This window comes from Anarrhichthys ocellatus, unplaced genomic scaffold (genome assembly GCF_004355925.1).
Source record: "Anarrhichthys ocellatus isolate YVR2014 unplaced genomic scaffold, GSC_Weel_1.0 scaffold101, whole genome shotgun sequence".
Lineage (NCBI taxonomy): Eukaryota > Metazoa > Chordata > Actinopteri > Perciformes > Anarhichadidae > Anarrhichthys > Anarrhichthys ocellatus.
The window spans coordinates 626812-647832 of NW_022280131.1; the positions used below are offsets into that span (position 1 = coordinate 626812).

Here is a 21021-nt window from a genome sequence, read left to right on the forward strand (position 1 = left end):
CGTTTATTGAACTTTCATTGTGTAAAAACACGAGTTGACAACTGCAGTTCTTTCATCTCATAGCAGCAAGGTATGTAAATCAAATCAGGTTATTCTGCCAGACAATAAATAATCTGCCTCTTTGGATGATGTCAATGTTTAAAAAAACAACAGATAAATGCTGCAGCATTCATTTTTATTTTACAACCTATAAACATATACATATATATTTACTTATATATATACATATATGTTTATGTGAATAACTTTGCCTATATTTATAAAAATACAACAGTAGTTTGTAAAATAGATTTGAAGTAAAATATTGAGAAGTATCAATGAGTCCATCATTGTCACAGGATGGCATTAATGAAATGCAACGTATAACAAAACCAACATGGCTGGAATGCAGTTCGTTTCTGAACTTCCTCAGCTCATTTGAACGGCATCACGTGGAGGCGTGTTTGTCAGCGTCAGCACCGACGTCTTCATCTCTGCAGAGTGACTTCACTCAGAACAATCTCCCACCATGACTCAGTGTCCCAATATCACAACACACAGGTGGAGAGGGCATGAGGGAGGCATGTGATATTACAGGCAAGTCTGTAAAAAGACTACAAAAGTCACAGTACAATAAAATATATGTAGCTATATGGTACAACCAGGCACACACGCCAACTGTTCAGCTAAACTGGATACTTTGTTTGTACAAACGATACATTAAAGAACTAGAAAAGAGGTCTGTCGCACCTTAAGGAGCTTTAGAAGTATGTTAGCAGCTTGATCCAATACCAAAATATGTATTGCAGTATTGCAGTGTTTCTTACATACACATTCAATAAAGTTTACTGGTACCACTGAAGCTTATAAAGAAGATTGACATGAATTGCTGAAGGTCTGTGCCTCTCACTGAAGAGCGTCTCCTGGTCACCACACGACTGTGGGAGATTTTCTGTTTTTATCATTTCTTTTTCACAGGAAAGTTTAGATTAGTTTTAGAATTGTGAGCTGAAATGTGGATCTACTTTCTCCAATGTAGTTGTTTTTCTCAACTGCGATCCACAGTTTATTGCTTTCATACTCTCCACATCAAATGCCTGGATTCTGTCATACGAGTTATGCATCAAGTTGATGATGCAGTTAGCCGATTGGAAAATTTGTTGTCATCTAACAGCTTTCAGGCAGAAACCACTAAGAAATCAAGTCATATTTTTCATGTCACACTGAGGTCAAAGGATGATAGAAGAGGACAAAATCACCCACGAGTTAGTGAACATACAGTATATCTTGTTTGTCTTTCTTAACAACCCATGAAAGGATGATAGAATTAAGTGCTATAGAACCGTCCATCCAAGCTTCATTATCGCTTGTGCTCTCACCTAAACCAACACTTGAATATTTAAAGAAGGCCCTCTGAAAAACCAGGCCAACAAAAATCTGTGTTTAAGGTACAATGTTTGTTAAAAGACCCCTCAATGAGATACACAGAACACTTGTGCAAGTAAAGCAAAAATGACACTTTGATAGGAAAAACACTGTCAAAATTGTACCTGTAAAAATAAAACATTTTATATTGTATTTACATGTTATTGTTCTCTAAAAGAGCTAAATATATAATCTATACATTTGTAATAAAGGTTTTAAACAAAAAGTATTGGAGGAAATAAAAGGTATTCAATTTACAAAAAGTGCTATGATAAAAAATAAAAAAAAAAAGCGGCTCGCTAACATTTCTTGTAAAACCACAAACCTTCACAAGATACAAATAGCAAACTTCCATAAATGCTTTGAAATATCACACATTCAACTCTACATTTCACATAACTAAGAACAATATTGTGTCCATTCATGTCTCATCAGGGGAAATGGAGTATTTAACACTTCTATTTTTGAATTTCAGAGCACAAAAACAATACGACTATGTGAGGTAAATGATAATACTATTGGGTTATATATATGCATCAAACATTTCATGGAACTAGGATGCACCATCTGATAACTGCTGTGGTGGAAGAGAAAGGGTCCAGGTTGTTAAGTTCACATTTATGCCACATCTGTGTGCAGTCCAATGTCTCTTGAAAGTGTCCAAAATGATGTCTGTTCTACAGATGAAATATGTCATCTTTCTTTTATGAAATGATATAAATCAGCTATCATCACGATAGGGCTGGTTATTGATTGATATTTTTTAATATGTGTCAGTGTGATACCAGAGTTTTGATACTGTAAACAAAACAATATTCCAAGGGAACAGTAGTTTGACAAAATAGTGTTCCCTATTCTGTGCTGCCCTTTAAACTGCATCTCACGGCCTTCATCAGCAGATTGAGTTTTTATGAGTTTATTCACTTGACATGATGAATTTTAAAAGCCAAATGTTTTCCAAAGATAAGCAGCCGAACATGGACTTTGTAAAAGTAAAATACAGTCTAGAATTGGCCGAGTTATGAGTGTGGATCTTTCCCATTGATTTGTTTCTTTAATGTATGCCAGCGACTAGAATAGGTGTCTGTTTGCCCTCAGCTTTTAATCAAAATATGGATTTAAAACAGAAACTATTGGGACAAAGAAGAAATCAACAAGGTTGTGGATCTGATCACACCTTTGATCAGCACATATTTCAGTTGATACCCAGCCCTACTTTGCTGGCTAATGGTCGCTAGCTCTAGATTATTTAGAAACTAGACTACAGTCATAAACTCTAGCATTAGCTGTTGGAGTGGGACAACTAACCCGAAGACAGCCCGCTTTGTTTCCATAGTATCCTGTATGTTAGATCAGGATTTGGATTTAATACACAAACCGTATTGGAAAAATGCGTGAAAAGATAAATGAAATGTCTTTTCCAGCAGCAGGTGTCAACTTTGAATGTATTTTTGTGATCATCTCACAGATCTTTATCGTCAGCGCAGAATGAGAAATAGAGAAAGTTTTGGATTTTCCACTAAGGTTTGCAGAGGGAATGCAACCCTTAGTGGGGGTGCTGAGGTCACAAATGAGGCTAAACCAAACTGAGTAACTGCCAAAAGAGGTAATGACAGTTGCTTGTGTCATGTCAAAGCACAAGTACTAACTCTAGTTTACTATGATTCACTTGGCATTGTGTTAGTAAAAATATCTCTGCTAATAGCCCATTTGTTATCACAGATGTATTCTGTATCTAATCTCTACATGTTTTTAATGAACATTCAAAAACTATAGATGTTTTGTGACTCATTCAGCACATGTCTGAGGAAATGCTGGAACCGTGTGAAATGTTTCTGTCATGGACCTGTCACGGATGAGCATCTGATCCAAAGCAGCCAGTATTTGTTCCATTTTTTCATCTTTGAATCAGACCAAACAACTGATCTGTTATGTGTATTGCATGAAAATAAGGCACAACTTCTGATTACAATGTATGATTTCATCCTGACTGGTGTGCATGACTTCATGCTGTACGGTCTGTGTGGACTGATTGAGGCACTGATTCTCCTCCCTACTTGTGAGCTGTTTGGTTAGCAGTAAATGCCATGCTGAGTGGAGCCTTGCTACACACAACTGAAGCTCTCAATGAACAAAAGCCTCAGAAAATGCTGAGAAGCATTCCTCTTGATGGTTGGGTTGGAAGAGGAAGAAAAGAGAAAAAATAATTTGTATGATAAGAATCACAAATGTTTTCACACTAAAACATCGTGTCCTTCAAAAAAGATTGATTGTATTTCAATTTTGTATGTTTTTTTTTTTGTTCCATTCCCTCAAGTGGTATGAAGATAGTTTTGGTTTCATTTGTATGGCTACACCAGTACAATGGAGGTACATATGATTTGCTTTATGGAGCAGTCAAAACTTTTAAACAATTTGAGAAATTCAACCGCAGCATGTTTTTCTAATGTTAATGGAGTGCCAGTAGTTGTCACTGATAACTGACATTTTTGTAAATGAAAACGGTTATTTATATGATACTGATTATCCGATACGTTAGTGTTGGTTTTTTTTTCATGTCATTTTCCCAATCCTAAAGCTGACAAGACTGCTGATATTATTCGATTCTGTGAAACCCCAGATCACATCCAATGATTTTTTTTTTAACATCTAATGCTTTTTTTAAATTATTCTCTCTGCGAGGCTGCTCAAGGTTAGAACATGGGCACTTTAATTAAAAGGCCTCTTGCTTGTCTGTGATAGAACTCAAGCTCCTGTGTCCTGTCAGACAAGCTACATGCTAATCCAAGTTGTTGCTCAACATACAGGGCACACTACTTCCTGTATTGGCACTGGATGAATCATCTAACATGGAAAAAAATCCGTTTCTAAGTGTGAAGATACTGGAATGAATTGTTCAGAACTTTGAGAACCTTTCACCTCCATTCTATTGGACACTTCTCAGACTATCTGGGTAGATTTTACAAAATGTTACATTGACTTCATATAGATTCAGGGATAGGTATTATTTCAGATGAATGTATTTAAATACTATTAATTAGGTAATTAGGATTTTTGTACTTTGTTCTTGATGGATTGGATAGAAATTGTTTTGTATTTTATATCAAATATTTCAGATATAAATCCTTGTCTGAAACTGACCTACTGGCAGAAGATAGTGTGCCAGCTGATTTGCCCAGGTTTGTTCCAGACACAGGACATTGGAGCACAAGGTCGGTAAACCTTTGTTGCTTGGTATATTTCAATCAAGTGCAGAAAAAACACTTGCCATTATTTTCGAGGTAGGCATTTGTCCCTTTTACCATTTTCACATCTTTGTTAAAATGGTAAACCAATTTAACTAATTATATAGCGTGCTGTACTCAAAGCTAATGCTAGCTTTCATAAACTTTCGCCAGCTGATTCTATAAAGGGCAAAAAGAGAAAAGCCATGTCAGCATTGTGGTATAGCAACACTTTAGAATATCTCTTGTTTAATTAATGCAATCATGTGATGGGCAGCAGGTTGTCTATTTAACTGGGGCTGTCGTATGTTTTATAGTTACCAAAATAATCAGTATATTTGAACAACAACCAATGTATCATTTGGAAATGCATGCCAGAAAATACTTTTTTTGCATTTAGCTATAGCAAGGGAAGAGGATACACAGCAAGGAGAGTAAGATAGTAACGTGTGAGAGAGGAGGAGAGGAAGTGCTGAGACAAGGGAGGTTGAAGGGACGACAGCTCAAGTAAATCTGCATGCTTCGAAGATCACAAAACTAAATGAAAGAGCGGAGCGACAGCAGCGTGTTTCGTAGCCAACATTGTGCCAGATTACTGTCTAGATAAAGAGTTTACTGGCTGAAACATTCTCGAAATACTTTTAGGAATTGATTTTAATTAAAGTATTCTCCATCAAGCACAGACAACTCCTTAAAGAAATCATTTCACTTTTTAGAATAATAATGTTTGTTGATATGTGTTTTAATGTTATATAGGCTATGTGCTAGCAAACAACACTGTCCAGATAACTTTCTATGTAGCTAAAATGTGAAGCGAGTCCAGCTGTGACCGGGGCTGTGTCATTTATCTGAACAGTTTGATATTACTGTTGTACCTTGGTCTGGGTTCAAAGACAGAGAGTGGCTGGAATATTCAGTAAACAGAGCACCTTTGTAGCACGTTGTATTTGCCATTAATCTGACAAATGCTATTTTCGCTTTGAATGCGCATATTGGTGGTGTGCGTTGTAAAACTTTGTTTTCTTAACTAGTAAATGTTTAAATTTGAGTAGATCATCCTAGATGATAACACGTCATTAAAATATTAATAAAACTATGGAGAATCTTTTTGAAACAAGTTTCCAATCAGTTTTAAAGATCCCAATTTGAATTTTTATGGTTCACTTTTTTATACCACCACTGCAACGACCTTTTATGACACATGAAATAAAATGGTACTAGGTACCATATAAACACTTCAAAAGTAATAATTTCCGGATGTTAAATCAGCTTTCTGCATTCAATCAACAACTAATATTTTTTGTTTCAGTCACAAACAGTGTCATCTACTCCCACCGAAAAAGTTTGATGATAAAAAATAAGGCACAAGCAAGAGGAGAGTGCAACAGCTCAGTAGCAAAACCATCAGAAATGACACACTGAGCCTTAAGTAAAGAGAACTCCACTGCGAGGTTGACAGGCATCATTTCAGCGAGCTCGCTGGGTAAGGCTCATCAACAGTGATGTCTAGGTGTGTTTGTGTGGAATCGCAGTTATAAGACATCCAGATGCCTTGTTGGTGGGGATGCTGTGCGTTTGTGGTGGAGAGGGTGTTTAGGGGCGAAATTAGAGATTGACAGCCTTTGGTGTCAATTAAGTCTCTATGTTGAAAAACACTAATACCTGAACAGTCGACAGTAATGTTGCAGCAGTGGGTTGGGCAGTCTTTGGTTTGGTGTTGGGTGATAACTAAGAAACTCCAAAGACGTGTAAGCTCTCATTGAAAAAGCCCCCACTGTTGCAGAATTAAGATCAAACTTGACCAACCAATGAAATGTTTCACTGTGATACTGTTGCTCAGTAGTTCCCTTGTCTATAATCATGTCAATGAACTTCTGCTTTATGGATTGATCAAAAGAACCAGATCAATGTTTTAACCTATTTACTAAATTCACTTTCTGATAAAAATCCTTAAAAGTATGTTTGACAAATTTATATTGAATTTTCCCAAATATCGAAAACATACCCAAACTACTGTTTGGTCCCTACCACAAATAAGAAAGAGATAAAACAAAGGTCAACTGCGATGACAGACGACATCACAATGTTCAAAGTGCTGTATCAATCGCAAAAACTGCTTCCTTAGGACTATCTATTCAAAGCACGGGGGTTAAGTAAAGGAAAGAATAAGTCACTGCAATCTAATTACTATTAGTATTCATCTATATGGAAATTCTCCAACTCTCAAAAGAATTCATGTTTAAAGTGACACAGCTCTCACAGTCACAGTTAAGCCACCTTTACATTATTGCGGAAAAAATGTTTTTGCTCCATTAATGTGAATGTGGCGTGTTTGCAGTGAATTCTACTGCTTGTGCTCAGTTAAAAGGTGTTTATGAAAAATGTTCTCTTTGAAAAAGTAATTTCTCTTGGTAATCACATCAGCTAATGTTAGGTTACAAAACTTGTACATAGAACAAGATTGAGAAATTGGGTATTGTATTTGCATACCCACACAGCACAAGAAAATAATTGTTCTGCTATTAAGTGAACCTGTCATAAGGGAGTAGAGGTGGAGAAGATTTGCCAACTCGTCAATTAAAAGCTTATTAGGTGAAAAGAACACATCTCAACAGTAGCAATTAGAAAGCTGATTGAGCCAAACCGTGTGTGTGTGTGTGCTGCTCTCAGTGCTGATCATTATGTGTTTGCTGCATGTGTTTATATCTGCTCATGTTGTCATTCAATGGACAGAAGTGCTTATATCTTCAAACATGTATTGCTAGCATCTTGTTGGTGTCTGCTGGGGAGGTTGTGTAGCTCAACATGTGTGTCACTATGCGTGTGTTAGAGTGCATGTGTGCCATGCGCAGTACATACTGGATCACTGAAAAGCTTGGTGGAAGCGGGGCAGTGTGGTGGGTGTGCTCAGGTTGGATATGAAGGAGGAGGGGAGCCTTTGAAGCGGACTCTCTGCAGCCTCTGGGCCTTCTGGAGGCTGGAGGGGCAGCTGGACGAGAGGTGTGGGCACTTCATTGGGTGGATAGGCAATGCCCTGCCCCCCGCTGCCCCCTGCCTGGTTGTACGGGGGCCCGTTGAGTGGCAGGAAGTTGAAGAGCTGTGAGAAGTCCATCAGAGAAGACGAAGATGCCAGAGAGTCGCCTGCGGTGGCTGCTGCCATCGGTGTAGACATTTTAGACAGAGACACCCCATCGCTCGCTTCCTCCAGCACGCCCACTTGAGGCTCCAACTCGAGTTTGGAGGAGGAGAGTTGGGGTTCTTGGGCTGCAGAAGATGAGGAGGGCATGCTGCTCTGTAGCTCCATCAGGTAGGTCTCCAGTTCTCCCTTTAGATTCTGCTCCCGCTCCTGTGAGGAAACGGTGTATGAGGTAAAGTTGGAACCCAGTGGGTACTTAAAAGAAAAAGGGTGTGTGGTGGTGGGGAAGGGCTCCGTGTCCAGGATGGGGCCTGTGTACATGTTGAGCCTTGGTGTCAGCATTCCCGGGACCTCGCCCTTGATGCCCCCAGACGGCAGGTCATAGACAACGGGCTCCAGCGAATCAGCTGGCTCACTTTTTACCCTCAGCAGCTCCCGAGCGTGGCTCTTCTTTACGTGACGTGTCAGGTGGTCCTTCCTACCGAAGCGCTGGGCACAGTACTGACAGAGGAAGTCCTTGCGTCCGGTGTGCACCACCATGTGGCGTCGCACATCTTTACGGGTGTAAAATCGGCGCTCACAGTGCTCGCAGCGATGCTTTTTCTCTTTGGTCCCACCAGAGGACTTGCCAGCGTGTGTTTTGAGGTGTTCCAGAAGAACCCCAGTGCTGGGGAATGGCTGCAGGCATACTTGGCAGGTGAGGTCTCCACTGTTGGCGGCGTGGAGGGCGAGGTGGCGTTTGAAGCCCAGCTTGGTGTTGTAGCTCTTGCCACACTCCTGACAGGTGAATGCCTCCTTGTAGGGGTCGTGAGTGTGTAGGTGATTCTTTAAGTGATCCTTGCGGTGGAACATTTTCTCACAGTATGAACACTTGTGGTTTTTTTCTGGCGAGTGAGTTGCCATATGCCTTGGAACACAGACACATTCTATGAGCACTCAGAATTTTTGCAATCACGTTTAAAGTAGGCATGCTTTACATCACACATAAACACAAGACCTGAAAACTAGTATTCATTAACATATTCTGATTACTATTGAGCACTATCTTACAAAAGGTGTAAAGAGAAAAGCAAGATGCTGCAGCCTGCTATGTACTGCTGCTAGTCTGTACCGTAGCAGCTTGTATTTGGAGACGAATGCCTTGGTGCATTCGGGGTGGGAGCAGCGGTAGGGTCTTTCTCCTGTGTGAGAGTACGAGTGCACCTTCAACTTCTCCAGACTGTTGAAAGCTTTCTGACACTCCAGGCAAGGGAAATTCTTTTTCGGCTTCCCCTCTGCTCTCCTGCGCCTCCCTGTGGGCGCTGCAAGCTTGGCTCTCTCCAGGATGTGGTCACGGTGGCCGTGGGTTCCTGTGGCCATGGCACTCTAAGGCTGACCAGCTACATGGACTGGGGCGCAGTGCCCAACTAGTACTGATGCAATTATTCTATCCAGTTTTATGTGCTCAACACCGCCCGGAGTCAGGGGCCTGAGAAAGAGAGAGAGAGAGAAAACGTCATCTGAATGGTTTAGTTTCAGGTTGCTGGCAGTACAAAGGACACTAAAACCTAAGTCATAAATCAACTGATCTGAGGCCCCTATCACAAAACCAGTTCAACTCAACCTGGCTCTCTTTGGGTTTCATTGAGCCTGGAGAGAACGTTGGTGATCCTGGATAACTGGTAACATAAAGCTGGTTTCAGTTGGCCAAGTCATGTGACCGAAGAGGAGTTGTTAATTACAAGCAATATAATCAGAACCATCAGTGGGGATCCGAGTATAACATGAGCTCAAATGATACCTGTGGGGAAATGAATTTGAAGGAGGAGCAAAATTGATATTCAATGTGGTGAAATATATATACAATGTAAGCAAACATCTTGAATAGAATAACAAGTTGTAAAACTCTTTTAAAAATACATCTGACATTTTCAAAATGCTCTGTAACATCGATTATTACTTTCCCTTTGAAAAAACTATTTTGAATATATTTAACACCTAAAAAGTTAAAAGTCCTTCTGTCTGTCTGTTTATCTGACCAGAATGATGCATTTCCAATTTACTGGGAGCTAATAAATAGTGTACGTTTGAGTTTATTTATTTCTAATTTAAAAAAAAAAACAACAGCGGATATATTCTAACTAGTATCCAAACGTTTCCTCATGTTATTCTGAGATGCAGCGATGACATAAGAAACATTGACTGTTATTCACTAGTGAGGTAAACGTTTTGAGTGCCCAAAAGAGAGACTTCACATCCTTAATACCACAACAAGTGACTGTATACCACTAAATGAAATACCGCCGCCCTTCCCTCTAATTCCTACTGGATTACAGGCATAAGCCTCTATATCATGGCGGGGAACAGGCAAGAATGATACCTGTTTTTTGTTCTCGTGTATATCCCTTCTCAGACTGACAGTCCTTATAATATTGTGATACTCTGGCCGATATAGGAGAACAATATCATGAACAACAGATATGAGGAATCTTCAAAAAAAATGCTAAAACAGAACCAAACTACAGATTTTCATCTCCAGCTGCCTTCATGATATAGGCCTATACTGTATGTTAGACAATAAGCAACACATTTCTTTATTCTCAGTTGATGAGTGAGTGTTTGTTGCAGCCTGAATGAATATTAGATTATCTGGACCTCAGTGGTGAACTCAAATTTGACAGATAAACCCCAAGCTCATTATTTTAACTTAGATACACCTTTTCAGCCTTGGTACCATGAGCTACACTTGCCTTTGTGCCAACACAAACCCAATTGAAACTTTAAATAATTTGGTACACTACTGAAAACTCAGAGAATAGGTTTTATAAACTGTGGCACCAGTCTTTTTTTGAGCCACTGATTCTATTCATTACTGATGTTTTTTCATTGTTATTTTATATTTGTTGTGTTAAATTAATTTCTTCTTATATATTTCTTGTTTATGTTGTATTGTTGTACTGTATTGTAACCAGCTGCAACAGTGGCACTGGTATTGTTTTACTTTGTGAGTCAGTGTGTAAGTCATCATGGTAAATGATGGCATGTGTGCTGCATGGGTCGGGTTCACCAGGAAAAGATATTCCAAGTATACTCATATACTAATACTCATTCCTTAAACAGCCTACACTATCTGTTAGTGATGACTGATGATGAAGGGTTTTTCCCATTTACTAAAAATCACAGGAGGGTTCATCACTGTGAGTCCTATATACCATGATGCATAGATAGAAGAAACAACTGCTGAAGGATAACTTGGAGAGAATCTGTGTCTGAGTAGGCCTGCTGTGGTAGTCAGTTTATAGGGTGTGGTGTATTGACGAGACTAACGCAGAGGTAGCGTTTGTTGACTTTATTCGGCCATGGAAATGCGCACTACAACCACTAGAAAAGGACCGTGTTTACTGAAGTCCAAAAAGCATTAGTTCTCATTACAACCATACAACATTATTGTGATCAATATACTACATTATTCCCCCTTTTAACTGAGAATAACAAAGCATTCCATATAATTCTGGAAATATTAATAAATATGTTTCTCTTAACTGAACAACTGTTGTCTGGTACTTTTAACAAAAACAAAAAACAACATATGGCCTAAGTTAACACAATATTTGTCATCTTTATAAGTCTTGTATGTGTTCAGGTTGTTCATCCAACTATAAGCTAAAAGAAACAGTCCGCTGTAGGGGTATACAGTCTTATGGCATATATCGCTTTGGTGGTTTAGTCAGTTCGGTTTGAGCCCCTCAGAGCCACTGGCTCGGGCTCCAGAAGCTCGGGTGTCTGCATGTTATCGTCAACAACTTCCTGAGAACTGCTGCAGTCTTCACCATCACCTTCAGCCTGTGATTCCGTGACATCTATATCAGGTTCAGCAATTACTCGAGCTCGCAGCTGGTCTCCATGACGTCTGTGTACTGTGTCGGAGTCCCGCTCACTGACTTCATACGACACAGGGCCTGTCTGTCTCACAACCAACCCTGGAATCCACTTATGACTCCCCGCCACAGTGCTGTGCAGATAAACGATGTTGTCCGCATTAAAGAACCAGTCTGCAGCAGTGCCGTTATGGTGTTCTTTCTGTTGATACTGTCTCTTACGCACCGCCTCCTTGGTATAAGGCTTTAGGAAATACAACCTTGTCCAGATATGTCTGTGAAGAAGCAGATCAGCCGGGGACTGTCCAGTAGTGCAGTTAGGCGTAGTCCAGAGCAGTGAGACCTTGACCTTGTTCAGTGAAGTGTGAGCAAGCTTTTTCATACCTGCCTTGAACGTCTGGACATCTCTCTCTGCCAGATTATTTGTTGCTGGATGTCCTGGTGCACTTGTCGTGTGCAGAATTCCATTCTGCTTGGCAAAAGTCTGGAACTCTTCAGATCTGAATGTGGTTGCACGGTCACAAATTGTTCAGGCAGACCGTAAGAGGGAAACAGTCTCCTGAGCCTGGTAATAGTAGCTTGAGAGGTGATCTGTGACACTTCCAACCACTTTGTATGTGAATCCACCACAACCATAAACATGTGGCTCAGGAAAGGCCCAGCAAAGTCTATGTGTAGTCTTTTCCAGGACTCACCCGGGAACTCGTGAACCAACCTTGGTCCAGCTGACATGTCTCACATTCATTGCAAGTCTGCTCCACTTCAGAGTCACGGTTTGGCCACCATACCTGGTCTAGTCCCCCATAGGACACAACCTTGCTGTGTGGACAACTCATTTCTCTTTGTGAAAAACACCTTTAGGCTTTTCCTGTACCTGAGTGGGCCAGCCCTCTATGACATAAGTATACACTCGCGACAACTCACTGGCGGTGCGTGTCGTCCTTGCAACCTGTGTTGCGTTTAGTAGTGCTCCTTGTATATGCTCCGCCAGCAGTGAGTGGACTAGAGCTGAAGTCACGGCTGTTCCTGTGTCACTGCTCTCTGCCAAAGGACACTTGACAAAAGCAACCTGTTCAACCTCAGTGTCAGGATCCCTATCTGACCCGTTGTGTGTTACCTCTGTTTCCCCTGATCTCCTCTCCTCATGAGTTCCGTCATTCCCCTGTTTGTTATTGTGTGCCATGTGCTCTGTGTTTTTCCTCTCTCTCCAGACACCTCCTATGGCCACACCTCTGATTAGTGCACAGCTGCGGACACTCCAGCCGATTACCTCCCACAGGCTGACACACCAGACTCAGATCCCACTAATCATTCCCCTGGCACTATACCAACCCTGGTCCTGCAGTCTCAGGTTGTCAGTTCGTACCGTCTTTCACCCGCTTCAACCCTGTATCGTCTTCTGCCTTGAGCACCTGCCTCCGGTGTCCGCCGGTCCGGGAATCCCCCGTGCCCTCCGTTGTGTTCCACAGTCTTCATGCCGGAACAGTCGTCACAGGCTTTATTCCCGGACCTGCTTCAACCCGGTACCGTCTTCATTCCCGGACCAGCTTCAACCCGGTACTGTCTTCTGCCTCGAGTACCTGTTAATCTGCCTGCCTCCGGTGTCGATCCACGGGACATCACACCGTCGATCTGCCTGCAGCCCTGTGTCGGACCAAGGGATCCACACAGTAATCTTGCCTGCCTTCCGGTATCGGTCCACGGAGAACCACCCCGTCGATTCCGCATGCTGTACCTTCTAAAAATAAAGTATTTTCGTTTCCTCAATCCTATCTCGTGGTCTGCTATTGGGTCCTGTCCAAAACTCCCGTGACACTCCCATTTCCAAATCACTTGTCCTCTGAGCAGTCTGTACAATGGTGCCAAGACTGTGCTTTGCTGTGGCACAAATCTTCCATACTAATTAACAAGTCCTAAAAACGCCTGGAGCTCCTTGACGTTACTAGGAGCCGGAGCATCCTGAATAGCTCTCACTTTGTCCTTTGAAGGGTGTGTGCCCTGCTCATCCAGCACATGGACCAGGTACTCTATTTCAGTTTTGCCAAACTCGCACTTAGAGCGTTTCACTCGTAGTCCGTTTTCTTGAAGCCGTTGTAGGACCTTCTGAAGGTTGTGGAGATGTTCCTTCTCTGAGCGTCCCATAATGAGCAAGAAAAACTACCACTGGTAAGTCTTTCATTAGATTTTCCATAATTCACTGGAATATGGACGGTCCAGAGCTAATTCCAAAAGGGAGTCTGTTCTACACAAATAATCCTCTGTGGGTATTGATGGTAGTGTATTTCTTGGAGTCATCATCCAGCAACACCTGCTGGTAAGCTCTAGCTAAGTCTATCTTGGAGAATACCTTACCTCCACTAAGGGTTGCTAACAGCTCCCCTAAACGTGGCAATGGGAAGGTTCCTGTTTCAACTGCCTTATTAGCTGACACTTTATAATCCCCACATAGGCAGAGTGACTTGTCTCTTTTCATCACAGGCACTATGGGTGCTGCCCATTCACTGTAGTTAACTGGAATGCCAGTTTCCTGAGCTCTTTTAGGAGGTGCATCAGGTTTAACTCTGATTGAGGCTTTGACGTCTTTCAGAGTCCCCAACTCCTCTCTGAACACCTCTGAATATTTATCTAGCACCTCACTAAGTGATCTACACTTAGTTTCATACAAATGCTTTATCTGCTGCCAGTTTAGCCTCAGTTTCGTTAGCCAATTACTGTCACACAGTGTTGATCCATTCCCCTTAACAACTAAAAGTCGCAAGTTCACTGTTCGCCCCTCATAGACCACCTTGGCTGTGATCTGCCCCAGTACAGGAATGTGACCTCCATTATAAGCTTAACTTTAGTTCTCTGCGGTGGCAAGTGTGATAATTTCTCCCTGTTTGTATCCCGTGAAATGATACTCTTTGCATCCATTTCCATCTCTAAATTCACATCAGCTACAGTGAATGTTTCTTTATACAGGTCAGCGTCTTCAATCGTGAGATTTTAAATAGTGAACACACCCAATTCAGTATCTTCTTCAGCTTCCACATATTTTGTGCATTTCTTTGGCTGTCCTCTGCCCTGTGAATGCCTCTCACTCTCTGTCTGTGACTTAGACCGACATGCCTTTTTAATATGCCCAGTCTTGCCACAGTTATGGTATTTAGTCTCTTTGAAACGGCACTCATTTGGCTGGGGATTTTTTCCATTGCACCTGTAGCAGTTCCTTGTCCGCTGTGGCCTCACCTTGTGATACTTTCACCTTCCATCCCTCTCAACTGATGTGCGTCTGTGTCGGCAGTCTCCATGTTGAGAGCGATCTCAAAAGCCTTTTCAAAAGTGAGATCATTTTCAGAGAGTAGTCTCCTCTGGCAGTCCTCGTTTGTTATTCCACCCTATTTCGTCAAATGTCTTATCTTTTGGCTTTCTTGGCTGCACCAGATTTCTCAAAAGCCCATAAGTAGCCGCACCCATTACACTGAGAAGCGTGGCTACTTGTTTATCTTCGGCTATGTCATTAGCTTCGAAGAACTGTTCCATCCGTTCTATGTACGCTGACTGTTAATTTTCTGGCTTGACCTCGTCAATTCTTCCAAACCGGGCCATCGTACTCACTGGCACTGACAGAGTGTCTCTCCTTCCCTGCGAGAAATGTACTTTTTTATCATCGTCAATAGTTTCTGTGGTGTATTGACGAGGCGGACACAGACAGCCTTTGTTCACTTCATTCGGCCATGGAAAAACACCCTTTTTCCGTACTGCGCATGCTACAACCACTAGAACAGGACTGTGTTCACGAAGGTCCAAAAAGCATCAGTACTCATTACAACCATATCACAATTATTGTGATCAATATACCACACATAGCATACAAAGATTAAATGTCTTCTTTATTACCTCAAATAAAACAATCTAATTTGTAAAATAGTACCAAGCATGTTACCAATAGTTTGTTGCACAATGCACGCTACAATTCTAAAGTGGAAGTGTCTGTTCTGTACAGCAGCAGCAGCAAAGTCGCAGCACAAAATAGCAGGCGTCAGATTTCTGTTATCGTGTGACAAAAGTTAAGGAGCACCTATTACACTTTACCTCCTTCCGGAGTTGACCCACAGGACGATGTTAGAGGATTTGGTGTCAAAGCAAAAGGGCCTTTTTGATAATATTTCGGATTTAAACCCAATGCTAATAGGGAACCTGATAATGAGGCAATCTGTAAACTGATGAAGGTGGCAGTATCTGGAGGAAACATCTTCAATCTAAACACACACCTTCCAGAGCACCACCACCCCTGGATTCCACCAGGAGCAGCTGCGCCGCTTTCTAGCTGCGTCGCTTTCTAGCTGCGCCGCTTTCTAGCTGCGACTCGGCCACTGGAGTTAATAGCGCCACAGTGCATTTCAGAAGCAGGCTCTCTGTTACGCTAAAATTACGCACCGACAGCGAAAGCTTGAGCCCAGACACACAGTCATCACTCTACAGACACTGAGCGTATTCAACAAATATCTTTTATTATAAAATGTGAAATCTGTCTCTCGCTGCTCCTGAAACTGTTCATGCAGATTCGTTCACCATAACATCAGGAGATCATCTCTCGCCTAGACTACTGCAACTCGTTCTGGCTGGTGCGCCTGCATGTGCCATCTGACCTCTCAACAGCCTGGCTGGTCTTCAACCTACCCAAGTTCTGCCACACTACACGGCTCCACCACACCCTGCACTGGCTACCGGCGGCTGTTTGAATATGATTCAAGACACTGGTACTGGCCTACCGTGCTGAGAATGTCTCAGACACATCCTCCATCCAAGACATGGTCAAACCACACACCCCAGCCCGTCCACCACTCTCTCTACTACGGCTTGATACTCTCCCAATATGAGATGGGCCTGGCTACCGCTCAACTTAGTCACAACTGCTTGCTGTCCTGTACTCTACAGAATTCAGAAATACATTTCTGTTGCAGACTGAATACTCATCTGCTCAGACTGCAAATTATAAAAAACAATTTCTCTATATTTTATTGTTTTTAAGTAGCACTTGAAGTATACAGTATATTTGATAAAGTTGATGTACTTGCATGATTCTTGCAATTTTTGGGTTCATCCACACAAACTTATTGGAATTTGCTTTGAATAAAAGCATCAGCTAAATAGATGCAATGTAACTACATGCCAAACTTAACAAAGAGACAAACCCTAAAGTCAAGACTACTACAAAAAGTGGAACTTTTTCAGCAAACAGACTGCATTTCCTGTAGCTGTTTCACAAAACAAAAAGTATTCCAGTAGATCTAGTGGAAAGTTATTAATGGTAAAAATTGCTTAATAGCAACTCCTTTCACTACAACTTGACAACAAAGCAACAGGGAGTCTGCTATATGTTAGATGGACGTCAATGGAACAGTGGGAGTGTACCAAAACTCCAAACCACAGAGAAAACTTTGTTAGATAGGTGATACAAATGATACTGAAGCTGGACGCTCAGTTGACAGTTTATTAGGTACACCTGATACAACAGTCCTGCAATACATCCTCCCTTCATGAAGGTTAGAAGGTTTCGTCTTTGTTGAAACTGTTTGAGTGGTGTAGATTAAATGTATGTTTTGGAGGCTGTAGTTTGTGATGCTGTTGAGTTGTATTATGTTAGTGTCAACCCCACTTATGTCAATAAGTGTAGCGTAACTCACCTACCCTTTTCTCTGTATAAAGCAATATGGCCATACAGTCTGACAGCAGGTATAAATGGCTGCATTTACATCATGCATTTATCCTAATGTGCTACCCATTCACAGACAAACACTCACACAAGCACTCAGCCAGTTGCCATGTAAGTAGCTCCTGGCCTGGCCATGGGGGGCAATTTGGGGGTCTGGAATCACCAGCCCACAATCGACTCAGCTGTGTTACACATCCTGGTAAAAAGTAATTTTCAATAATCTCAGAGTGAATTTGGATTTGTTTTTCAGCATTATTCTTCAGTTGTACAATGTAAATGTAAATTGTATTCAAACACCATCACCTCCGTTTGTGCTGCCTCATTGGCATTGAACTCCCTTCTAACTCTGCCTTTCTTCCCACCAAAGTTGGAAACACAAATTGAACTACAACTAGAACCATCACAGATATATGCAATGATAATACTATATTATGATTATAATATGGTATGGTAAGGTGCTGCATTGGAATTAATATAGATATTTACTATACATTTAATATATATATATATATACACACAAGTAATACAGGTACATGTAGGTATATGTACTAATAACACAGAGGTGTCAAGTATGGTTATACTACAGATATTACTACTAATACCGCGTAAATAGTGTTCCTATTTGAAGTAAATGGTCTACAACGTATGAAACACAGGAGTAGTTTAGTTACAGCAATGTCATGTGACACTGTTACACAGTTTGTATTTTAATTCTGATACATTTGTAATGATGAGCATGCAGAAGTGATCTTATATCCCTGAGCAGGGTCACCCAGCTAAACCCTGCAGCCGCTAGGTCAGACATGTCTTTTCAAGGTGATCACATGGAAGCCTCCATGACACAGAACTCCCCATCCTACTGCTGCCACAACGGGAATATTTTAGAAAAGGCTACCAGAGGTGGTTCATTCAGAATCTGTAATGCCCCAAAGCTTTCTCACATACCCCCTTACATAGAATGCCTTTTCCTTATTGCAACAGAGACATTTGTAGAATTGTAGCTCTTGCCCTAACCTAACCATGTTTTAAAATGAAAACACATGAACACAAAATTAAACTGTGCTGCCTCAACACAGGAGAACTTCAGCAGAGAAAAACAAAAAATACACACGATATCTGCCATCACACATTCTCATATTGTATATTATTATTGAAAATTCACACAAAACTAAAATTTCATACATGGAGAATTATCTGATCAGATAAGATAAGATCTGCTCTTATTATTATTATTATTATTATTATTATTAAAAAAACTACAACATCTATTTGAAGTACGACAGTAGCCACTGCCTCATTGTGGTTGTGGAAAGGGAAGATATATCTGCATTACAGTAATTGAATTCAAAATGTTCTGTAACATTAAAGCATGATCGTTAGAGGAATCCATCCTCAAGCCTTTCACTGTTGAAATGAAAGTTTATTACAAGCACTTGTCTCTGAAGTGATTCATATATTTCCAACAGAATAAATTAGTGCAAATGAATATGTTGATGTCAGCCAACTATTTTGCACATGTTAATAAACTTTTTAAACTCAGGTTCACAGCAGCAGGATTGTAGTGCATATGACACATTTCTGTCTAATCACAGCTGCTAGAGACTTCTGATGTCAGGACAGGAAGTACAAATGCTTTAGATACAGAGCATTTCTATGACAAGAACCCGGGCAGAAGGAGGAGGCTTTTTAAAAGAACTACATCAATTATATTGCCTTCATAACAACAGTTGCAGCATATTTTAATGTGTCACTATCAAAACATTTAAATTCTTTCAAATGTTAAATGGAATTACTTAATTTTCCATAAAATTATCTTGTTAAGAATGTTCAAATTTTAAGAAACTCAGCAAGCATTTAAAAAGGTATAAACATTTCATTTCCTGGACAGTTGATGAGCAGTGAATTGGACAAATGCATGCAGGACTTTGCAGATCACATCCTCCCTTTTTTCATGTCAACATTATTCCCTCCATCTTTTCTAACATTAAATATATAGAAAATTACATTTTAGCCTAAACGTAAACCAGCAATCAGTCTCAGGTGAAGCCAACAGCAAACATCTGACATCTGTCTCTTGCTGTCTTTTTTTAAATTTACATTAGCATTATACATCAGGCCTCTAATATATTCATGAATAAAAACGCGTGCAATCAGCAGCCACACTGATATCAGTAACACTTCGGTCTATACAAGACCAGAGTCCAAATAATGTTACAGTTACAGAACAATGGCAGACTAATTCCATATCAGATGTCTGGTTTAAGGTTTAAGGTATAGGACAGGTGCAGAGACTTGAGCCAACACTGACAACACACTTCCTCTCAGGAACTGTTTCAACAGCAGCTTTCAAACCACCGACATCAATACACGGGCTGCTTCCACTCAACAACAAATCTGCCGTGGAAGAAGCTTCTGATCTCACAACTGTTCCAGCGTTCAGAGCCACCAGCTATAGTGTTGAACATGACAGGCTCCTCCTGCACGCTGTAGCTTTAGGACCAGCTCTTGTAAATTCGAAATACTAATGTGCTCAGTGCAACCTGCCACAGCAGTCAAACTGAGCACAAGTTGACTTTTGGTCTTACAAGATGCACGCTGCACAACCAAATATCAAGCATTGCATAATTACTTTGCCTTTAGTTCTCCCTCCATTTTGCTACTTTATTGACAAGCAATCGAGCCGCTTCTTGTTTTGAAGCCTTACAGCGGGCGATAGCCGACCTGCCATCCGCATGACACCGTGATCAATACATGCAGTTAAGAGCTATAGCGTAACCTGAAAGACTATGTCACTACAGCCGCTACGTGGTCGTACATCGTGTTTTGGAGAGGAGATGATTGAATCGATAAGGATATGTTGGCACTGTGTGTATGGGGCAAAATTAAATGTGAATGCAAATAGCAGGGAAAATGACATTATTGCTGAATCCAAGTGCGCCTGCTCCAGTCGGTGCTCATTGCACTGCCGTTGTTATTATATTAAAAATATCTATATACTAAGCGAGGAGGCTCTGTCCAACTTAACTTAACTTAACTTTCCTATTCTACTGTTTCCTGTAGTCTTTAAAGTTCGTGGACACGTACCGTGACACAATATCACCGGTGACATAATGTAATGTTATTTAAAATCAAAACGTGTGCCTTCCCTTGTTTTCTCTGTGGTCCCAAAGTGGGTACTGATTGACACAAACTTTTTCCCCAGCTCACCCCGCTCTCATAATTTAAATAACCCCGATATTTTAATTCAAGAACTGAGTAACCGTTGACTTAATTTACACCAAACTTACCCCAGTCGCTTTGACATCCTTTCTGTTGGGTTTTTCTTCACTTTCAACTATTTTCCGAATTTTTAATAATTTTTTTCTCATATTTTTTGCTAGACGCGGCGGGCCTGAAAATTGTTTGCTTTCCTCTCTTTCGAGCAGCCATTGTGTGTATGCGCTGCGATGCAACCGCACTATGATTTAGCCACGCCCATTTGAAGTCCCGCCTACTTGGGTTTTTTGATTTGTGTAAGGCGCTGCCAGTTCCACTTCAATGTATCCTACAGTCCTGTTCAGTGAAACTCCGTTTTTTGACTTGCTCGATGTACTGTCAATCGTTTAAATTTGGTTTAGCACAATTTAAAACGATAGGAAAACAAACATGTCGGCCGAGTAATTCTATTGGCTCTCTTTATTGTCAGTCTGCGTTTTTAGGGTT

General features: G+C 41.0%; 1 protein-coding gene across 1 annotated transcript; it reads right to left on the reverse strand.

Annotated features, from left to right (window-relative positions):
- Window positions 1–1637: 1637 nt before the first annotated feature.
- plag1 (pleiomorphic adenoma gene 1) lies at window positions 1638–20735 on the reverse strand. Its single transcript, XM_031876000.1, has 3 exons — window positions 20607–20735; window positions 8876–9232; window positions 1638–8671 (listed from the first exon to the last, which is right to left on the reverse strand). Exons 2-3 carry the CDS (start codon window positions 9121–9123, stop codon window positions 7492–7494), a joined length of 1428 nt encoding a protein of 475 aa, XP_031731860.1. The 5' UTR covers window positions 9124–9232; window positions 20607–20735; the 3' UTR covers window positions 1638–7491.
- Window positions 20736–21021: the final 286 nt, after the last annotated feature.

Excerpts from the sequence above, each read along its gene's own strand:
- plag1 (XM_031876000.1), bottom strand. The coding sequence starts at position 9,123 with ATGGCCACAGGAACCCACGGCCACCGTGACCACATCCTGGAGAGAGCC. Across the intron at positions 8,672-8,875 it reads TCCAAATACAAGCTGCTACG|GCATATGGCAACTCACTCGC; the intron begins GTACAGACTAGC and ends CTGTGTTCCAAG.